Source organism: Mobula birostris, chromosome 32 (assembly GCF_030028105.1).
Source record: "Mobula birostris isolate sMobBir1 chromosome 32, sMobBir1.hap1, whole genome shotgun sequence".
Taxonomy (NCBI): Eukaryota; Metazoa; Chordata; class Chondrichthyes; order Myliobatiformes; family Myliobatidae; genus Mobula; species Mobula birostris.
In genome coordinates, this window is record NC_092401.1 from 8558385 (window position 1) to 8567939 (window position 9555).

The 9555-nt window shown below is 49.2% G+C and overlaps 1 protein-coding gene across 1 annotated transcript; it reads right to left on the reverse strand.

Annotated features, from left to right (window-relative positions):
* Positions 1–1852: 1852 nt before the first annotated feature.
* wdr83os (WD repeat domain 83 opposite strand) lies at positions 1853–9544 on the reverse strand. Its single transcript, XM_072248136.1, has 4 exons — positions 9510–9544; positions 3842–3947; positions 3411–3508; positions 1853–1919 (listed from the first exon to the last, which is right to left on the reverse strand). Exons 1-4 carry the CDS (start codon positions 9542–9544, stop codon positions 1853–1855), a joined length of 306 nt encoding a protein of 101 aa, XP_072104237.1.
* Positions 9545–9555: the final 11 nt, after the last annotated feature.

Here is a 9555-nt window from a genome sequence, read left to right on the forward strand (position 1 = left end):
AGGGGCAATTTTTTTCATGCAGACTGTGGTCAGTACATGGAATGAGCTGCCAGAGGAAGTGGTTGAGGCAGGTACAACAGTATTGTTCACAATGCACTTGTGTAGGAGTGGCCTGGAGGGATATGGGTAAACAGAGGAAAATGACTAAATGGACAATGTGGTCAGCATGGATTTGTTGGGCTGAAGGGCCTGTATCCATGCTGTATTGCTCTATGAATCTATGCCACTCACTGGCATACTCAGACAAATTACTGTGCCCATTGAACCTGCCAGAAAATCATCGGAGCAGCAGGTCAATGCCACGCAGGAGAACGTGCAAACTCTACACAGACAGCGCTTTAGATCAGCATGAAGCGGGTAGGATACAAGGCGACAGCTCCACCAGCTCTGCCACTGTGCTGACCGGGTGCTTGATGGCTGGTCTGGATTTGGCGGGCCATGCTGTGACACTCCAATGAGGCACCTCAAGAGCTATAAAACACATGGAACTTGTTGCAGCTGACAGTCCGAGCTCTACACAGGTAATGGACGTCACAGTCCAAGAACAATTAACAGCCTGGTCAGTGATATTGTTCTGTTACACTGGCTACAAATTTGGGAACAACATTCGGCAATGCCTTAAAAAGGCAGTGCCCTTCATTATGAATCACCATCACCCAGGTCATGCCCTCTTCTTATTTCTACCATCAGGAGGGAGGTACTGAAGCCTGAAGGCACACACTCAGCTTCTTTCCCTCTGTCATCAGATCACTGAATGGACATTGAACCCATGAACACTACCTCAATACTTTTCTTCATTTCTATTTTTGCACTAATTTTATTTAACTATATTGTGTATATATATATATATATATATATATATATATGTATGTGTGTGTATGTGTGTGTGTGTCTGTACAGACACACACAGTAGTTCAGTATTTTTCTATTATGCTAAGACAGCAAATTTCACGACCTTTGCCGGTGATATTAATACTGACTCTTGATTTTGTGCATGGTTGTACAGTAGTTCAAGGGGCCTCAGTGGACTGCACACACAGACACAGCAACCATCAATACAACCTGATAACAGTATCACAATTCCAATTCGCCCTTTCGCAGACTACACACGTCCCTGGACAAATTTATTTATTTAGCTATTGAGATACCGCATGGAATTGGTGGCCCTTCCAGCCGCACCGCCCAGCATCCCCCAATTTAATCCCAGCCCAATTACAGGGCAATTTACAATGAAAAATTAACCTACCAGAGGAAACCCACACGGACACGCAGAGAACATACAAACTCCTTACAGGCAGCGGCACGAATTGAACCCAGGACGCCTGCACTGTAAAGCATTGTGCCAACCACTACGCTATCATGCCACCCTCGCTTTCGTCACCAAAATCCCTCCAAGATCATAACTGAGGTGCGACCCCTACTCCTGCCAATCCCAAGCAATAAGATGTGACGGTAGTAAGATCTTACTCTCTTACCACGTAATAAAGAGATCCACACATTTCAGAATTATGATTAAAACATTAGCAACCAAGAGGTTCTATTTGAGTAATAAATTAGACTTTATTCAAACCACCGATTAGTGCTGTGACAGACATTACTGTAATGTGCCCACTGCACAATTCAACAATGCTTCTTCACTTGGAAGTTAGGGGTAGCATTGCCACCAGAACTCAGGAGGAAGGCGGCTGGCACTGGAACGATGAGCATCCTGTACCCTCGGCATAAATGTTTGCCCTAGTGATAGGGCAGGGGAGGGAGGCGAGTTCCTGCATCGAGGAGGAGGGTGGGGAAGGACTGGATTTACGGTATTCCCTCCCGTGTGCATTACCAGAGGTGAATGTGGCAACACCTTTTACCACGGCGGTGACATGGGCTGTGGGTTCTGAAGGTACGACATCACCACAGCTGAAATCGACAACCTGCAAAGCCAAAGACAGAAGGGACTTGGTGAGGAGCTTACACAAATCAAATCGCACAGCTACCCAGCCCCCTTGACTGCCTAACAACTAATCACTTCACCACTGTGATCTGAGTTGGATGATCAGCCATGATCATAATAAATGGCGGTGCAGGCTCGAAGGACCGAATGGCCTACTCCTGCACCTATTTTCTATGTTTCAATATTTAACCTTCCCAACCTTCCCTGTTTGAGGCCCACTACAAAACGGCATTTATCAACTTAGCTAGGGAGCAGCATACTGTCCTTTGGAGGAGATAACACTGTCTGCGCTTCAAAAATTCTTCGGCATCTGTATGGTGTTCTGTAATGTCCTGATGTGATAAATTCAGAGGCAGTTGTGGCACAAACTCAGGCTCTATAGCCCACCAATTCTCTGCCAAACTGCACTCAGTGGCCACTTTATTAAATACACCTGTGCGCCTGCTCATTAATGCAAATATCCAATCAGCCAATCATGTGGCAGCATCTCAATATATAAAAGCACACAGACATGGTCAAGTGGTTCAGATATTGTTCAGACCAACCTTCAGAATGGGGAAGAAATGTGATCTAACTGACTTTGACTGATTGCTGGTGCCAGATGGGGTGGTTTGAGTATCTCAGAAACTGCTGACCACCAGAGATCTTCACACACAACAGTCAATAAAGTTTACACAGAATAAAGTTTACACAGAATGGTGCGGAAATACTAAAAACATCTAGTGACTGGCAGTTACGGGGGCGAACCCGCCTTGTTAATGCAAGAGGTCAGAGGAGAATGGCCAGATCGGTTCAAGCAGACAGGATGTGTGGAGAAGAGCATCTCTGAACACCCAACTCGTCAAACCTTGGCTGCAGCAAGAGAAGACCACGAACAAACAGAAACACACCCAGTGGCCACTTTATTAGGAACCCAAACCTAGATCAATCCATTTTTATTTCCGCACATTTTCCTCAACTTCCCCAACGTTCTATATTCACCTGCTGATTAGGAGCAATATACAGCAGCTGACTAACCCACACGACTTTGAGAGGCGGGGGGAAACGCACTCAGTCACAGGGAGAAAGTGGAATCTCCACCCGGAGATAGCTAAAGGTCTGGATTGAACTGGGTCTCCGGCACTGTGCCATTAATGTGGCCAGGACACGCCCTCTTCTCATTGCTACCATCATGAAAAACATACAGAAGCCTGAAGACACACACTTAACGATTCAGGAACAGCTTCTTCTCCTTTGCCATCAATTTCTGAATGGGCATTGAACCCGTGACCACTACCTCACATTTTATTTCTGTTTTTGCACTATTTAACTATCTAAAATACATATATAAATTTACTGAAAGTAACAGTTTTTCTCTGTATTTTTCATGTATTGCATTGTACTGCTGCCCTAAAGTTAACAATTTTCACGACATAAGCTGGCGATATTAAACTTGATTCTGATGTGGTTAAAAATAATGGATTTCACTCACATGAAACTGCTCATCATCTGTTTGGTGTCTTCCGAACTGCGGGAGTTAGCGAAGCTGATGAAAGAGCAGTACACGGCAATCCAAGCGCAGCATTTCAACTGGGAAAGGAGGAGAGGGCCATTAGAGACTGGACACACTACACGTCACACTCTCAATCCCAAACCAGTGTATAAAAAAACCCACCCCCAGCCCCAGATGATGCCAAATTTGATTGGGAGATTAGAAAAAAAAACCAGCTAAATCCTCTGTTCTGGAACTGTGTATGAAGGCAGCAATGAGTTGACTTGCCTAACACCGTACCTAGGGAGTCGCTCATGGTGACTTGCCTAACACCATTCAGAGGGAGTCGCTCACAATGCAGCCTCTCCACAGGGAACAATGAGCCCATTTCGGGAAAGGGGGAGGAAGAGCAGGACAAGGGATGTGAATACCTTCAACATCAGCCCACACATACTGAAGATCATGCCCAGCAGGTTCATGTAATCAGGCGTCGGGTCCTCCAGCGTTGGATTACTGTCACTGGCGGGCGGCTTGTACCTGCAAGAAAGCAGAATTGTTAGAAGCAAGTGGCAGCCATTCAGCACCCGCCACTGAGCCTGCTCTGCCATTCATGAAGTTCAGGGCTAAACCCTGTCCTCACGTCCTGCTTCCGCCTGATCCCATGTCATCCAATTCCCTCAAATGTCTAAAAAACTACTGATTTCAAACAGGAATTAATTTAATGTCAGGGCATCCAGTTCTCTGAAGCAGAGAATTCCAAAGATCCATAATTCACTGAAGAAAGAAATGTCTTTTCATCTCAGTTCTATATTTTTGTACTGGTTACTCATCCCTATCTTTCAGTCCAGATGAAGATTCTCAAAGTGTCCATTTCCCTCCATAAATGCTGCCTGACCTGCTGAGTTCCTCCACCTTTTTGTGACTTTAAATTCCTGGGTGTCACTACCTCAGAGGACCTGTCAAATTAATATAATCGCGAAGAAAGCACGACAGCATCGCTACTTCCTCAGGAGACTCTGGAGGTTTGGTGTATCATCAAAAACCTTGGCAAACTTTTACAGATGTGGTGGAAAGCGTATTCACTAGCTGCATTACGGTCTGGTGTGGGAACACCAATACAATTGAATGGAAAATCTTACAAAAGGTAGTGGATTTGGCCCAGTACATCACGGGTAAAACCCTCCCAACCATTGAGCACATCTACATGAAATATCCATCAAAGATCCTCACCACCCAGGCCACGCTCTTTTCTTGCTGCTGCCATCAGGTAGAAGGTACAAGAGCCTCAGGTCTCGCACCACCAGGTTCAAGAACAGTTACTACCCCTCAACCATCAGACCCTTGAATAAAAGGGTATAGTTACATTCATTTAAGGACTATTTGATCTTGCTAATTCATGTTCATTATTTATTGTTATTTATTTATATCTGCATTTGCAGTTTGTTGTCCATTGATCCTGTTTACAGTTACTGTTCTATAGATTTGTTGCTAAATATGCCCGCAGAAAATGAATCTCAGGTTGCATGTGGTGACATGTGTGTAGTCTGATAATAAATGTTACTTTGAATTTTTGTGTGTTGCTTCAGATTCCAGAATCTGCAGAATCCCATGCCCACAAACTATCAAATATTTGTTTGACTTTAACAAGTGGCTGTTTCATTTTTCAACCCAAATGAACCTTATCCTTTGCTACATTATATCCCACCTGTGAAATCCACGCTCATTCACTTCGCCTGTCTATAAAGCGTGACATCTCTCTGCATCACTCACAGACACATCACTTTAAATTATCAAAAAAACTTGGGTATGTTACATTCTATCCCTTCATCTCCATCAGTGATCTTCACTGTGACCAGCACTGACCTCTGTGGCATCTGACTAGACACAGATCCCAACATACTGCAGTCCAGGTGTAATAGGACGGCAGGGTAGCGTAGTGGTTAGCACAACGCTTTACAGTACCCGCGACCCGGGCTCAATTCCCACTGGTCTGTAAGGAATGTCTCCCTGTGACCGCGTGGGTTTCCTCCAGGTGCTCCAGTTTCCTCCCACGGTCCAAAGATGTACCAATCGGTCTTTGTAAATTGTCCCGTGATTCGGCTAGGGTTCAGTCGGGGACTGCTGTGAGGTGTGGCTCAAAGGGCCTGTTCCACACTGTATCTCAATAAATAAACATAAAAAAGACCTTTTTGTTTTCCATCTGCTAGTTCGTTCTCAGTCCATGGAAGGATTCCCTCCTCGATCCAATGCGCTCTTATTATGCTTAATAATCCCGAGAATGGCTCTTTGCAGAAGACCTACTGGAAATCCAGGAACACCTCAGCAGTTGGCTTGCCCAGGCCTACAGGTAGTATCTTTATAGTCGCAACTCAGAAAGCGCCAGGACAGCGTAGCAGTCAGTGAGACACTACTACAGCTCGGGACATCGAAGTTCAGAGTTCAACCCCGGCGACCTCTGTAAGGAGTCTCTGTACGTCCGCCCTGTGGAGTGCGTGGGTTTTCCTCGGGTGCTCCAGTTTCCTCCCACAGTCCAAAGGTGTACCAGGTAGGTAGGTAAATTCTCCCATGATTGGGGTAGGGGTAGGGTTAAAGCAGTGTTGCTGGGTGGTGTGACTTGAAGCGCTGGAAGGATCTATTCTGCACTGCATCTCTTCGTAAAATACACGTTTCTCAACTGGGGTGATGCAGCTGCAGTGCTACTGCCTCACCTTCTGTGATTTGATCTTTTGTGTTGTCAGTCTCCAGTTCACATGTTCTTCCTGTGACCACATGGATTTCTCTCACCCTCCATGTAAATTCATGGGTTACCTCACAGCCTTAAACTGCCCCCCAGCATAGGTAGAGGCCTGGAGATTTGGGGGGTTGATTTGATGGGCATGTGATTGAGAATAGTGCAGGGAAATTAAGTGGGAGAGTAAGATTGCTCTCAGAAGCGGCAGATTTGAAGGGCTATGTTGTCAGGAGATACAAATCCGACATTGTACTGAAGTACCTGGCACTCCAAACCCATATTTTGCCAGGATTAAGCAAACTCACTGACAAATCGTCACTCCTAGTGGCGAGGTGAGTACTAAAATCCTGGGAGAGAACGGTCAGCACCGAGACGATGGGCCTGTTTCTCTCTGCATTTCTCAATGCTTTTAGCTTTGTTCCCATGTATCCATGCTGACTTTTGCTAATCCTGATAATACAGAATAGCAATGGCGAAAGCAGCTTTCCAAAAGATGAAGACCATATTAACAGACAGAAAGATGAGCACGTACACTAAAAACAGAATACTGCAGTGCTACATTTATTTTGTCCTGACTTATGGAAGTGAATGCTGGACCATTTCCCCAGCAATGGAAAAGAGACTAGAAGCAGCTGAATTATGGTTCTACAGGAGAATGTTAAAAATATCATGGACCACACACACATCAAATGAAGAAGTTCTCGGAAGAGCCCAAGCAGTTCGATCACTCATACCAACAATAAGAGAAAGACAACTCAGATTGCTAGGACACATCATGCGGAAAGATGAACTGGAAAAACTCATACTCTCTGGAAAGATTGAGGGGAGCAAACCTAGAGGAAGACCTCGGCTTATGTACAACAAAAGCATAGCCAGGTGGCTACACATCAAGAAAATGGAAGTCATCCAAAAAACGAAGCATAGATCTATATGGAAACCATGGTCACCAAAGTCTGCATTGGATATGGTACCTAGACAGTTAGATATTGTCCAAGTGTCTTTATGCTCCCTACTTCGGAAGGGGTGGGGGTGTGTAATCCCATCGCCGTCTCATTCATTCTGTCCGTCTCCAAACATTCTGCTCTCTCGGCCCGACCCCGTACACCTGACTCTCCCCTCACTCCCGGACCCAAGACCCCAGTTGTCCACACCCCTGTCTCTCCAGTTCCCTTCTCACCGGACTCCAAACACCCGGCTCTTTCTCTCTCCCGACCTCAGAACCACACACACGGGTCCCTCTCTTTCTCTGTACACCAGGCACCACACACCTCTCTCTCTCTCTGTGCACCAGGCACCACACACACGGGTCCCCCCTCTCTTTCTATACACCAGGCACCACACACCTCTCTCTTTCTCTGTACACCAGGCACCACACACACGGGTCCCCCTCTCTCTCTCTGTACACCAGGCACCACACACACGGGCCCCCCTCTCTCTCTGTACACCAGGCACCACACACACGGGCCCCTCTCTCTCTCTCTATACACCAGGCACCACACACACGGGTCCCTCTCTCTCTCTCTGTACACCAGGCACCACACACACGGGCCCCCCTCTCTCTCTGTACACCAGGCACCACACACACGGGTCCCTCTCTCTCTCTGTACACCAGGCACCACACACACGGGCCCCTCTCTCTCTCTGTACACCCGGCACCACACACCTCTCTCTCTCTCTATACACCCGGCACCACACACACGGGCCCCTCTCTCTCTCTGTACACCAGGCACCACACACACGGGCCCCCCTCTCTCTCTGTACACCAGGCACCACACACACGGGTCCCTCTCTCTCTCTGTACACCCGGCACCACACACCTCTCTCTCTCTCTATACACCCGGCACCACACACACGGGCCCCTCTCTCTCTCTCTATACACCAGGCACCACACACCTCTCTCTTTCTCTGTACACCAGGCACCACACACACGGGCCCCCCTCTCTCTCTGTACACCAGGCACCACACACACGGGTCCCCTCTCTCTCTCTGTACACCAGGCACCACACACACGGGCCCCTCTCTCTCTCTCTGTACACCAGGCACCACACACACGGGTCCCCTCTCTCTCTCTGTACACCAGGCACCACACACACGGGCCCCTCTCTCTCTCTGTACACCAGGCACCACACACACGGGCCCCCCTCTCTCTCTGTGCACCAGGCACCACACACACGGGCCCCCCTCTCTCTGTACACCAGGCACCACACACACGGGCCCCCCTCTCTCTCTGTACACCAGGCACCACACACACGGGCCCCCCTCTCTCTCTGTACACCCGGCACCACACACACGGGCCCCCCTCTCTCTCTGTACACCAGGCACCACACACACGGGCCCCTCTCTCTCTCTGTACACCAGGCACCACACACACGGGTCCCTCTCTCTCTCTGTACACCCGGCACCACACACCTCTCTCTCTCTCTATACACCCGGCACCACACACACGGGCCCCTCTCTCTCTCTCTGTACACCAGGCACCACACACACGGGCCCCCCTCTCTCTCTGTACACCAGGCACCACACACACGGGTCCCTCTCTCTCTCTCTGTACACCAGGCACCACACACACGGGCCCCTCTCTCTCTCTGTACACCCGGCACCACACACCTCTCTCTCTCTCTATACACCCGGCACCACACACACGGGCCCCTCTCTCTCTCTGTACACCAGGCACCACACACACGGGTCCCCCTCTCTCTCTCTGTACACCAGGCACCACACACACGGGCCCCCCTCTCTCTCTGTACACCAGGCACCACACACACGGGTCCCTCTCTCTCTCTGTACACCAGGCACCACACACACGGGCCCCTCTCTCTCTCTGTACACCAGGCACCACACACACGGGCCCCTCTCTCTCTATACACCCGGCACCACACACACGGGTCCCTCTCTCTCTCTGTACACCAGGCACCACACACACGGGTCCCCTCTCTCTCTCTGTACACCAGGCACCACACACACGGGTCCCTCTCTCTCTCTGTACACCAGGCACCACACACACGGGTCCCTCTCTCTCTCTGTACACCAGGCACCACACACACGGGTCCCCTCTCTCTCTCTGTACACCAGGCACCACACACACGGGTCCCTCTCTCTCTCTGTACACCAGGCACCACACACACGGGTCCCTCTCTCTCTCTGTACACCAGGCACCACACACACGGGCCCCTCTCTCTCTCTGTACACCAGGCACCACACACACGGGCCCCCCTCTCTCTCTCTCTGTACACCAGGCACCACACACACGGGTCCCCTCTCTCTCTCTGTACACCAGGCACCACACACATGGGTCCCTCTCTCTCTCTGTACACCAGGCACCACACACACGGGTCCCCTCGCTCTCTGTACACCCGGCGCTCCCCTACCGCAGAATCTTGTTGGGTCTCCGGGGGTCCGCCATGATGCTGACGG

Bases quoted from the DNA above. Each gene is read 5' to 3' on its own strand.
- wdr83os (XM_072248136.1), bottom strand. From the start codon at position 9,544: ATGGCGGACCCCCGGAGACCCAACAAGATTCTGCG. The intron at 3,948-9,509 runs GTAGGGGAGCGC...GCTTTCTTGCAG, and splicing joins AGACCCAACAAGATTCTGCG to GTACAAGCCGCCCGCCAGTG. The intron at 1,920-3,410 runs GTGAGTGAAATC...TTGGCTTTGCAG, and splicing joins CAGATGATGAGCAGTTTCAT to GTTGTCGATTTCAGCTGTGG.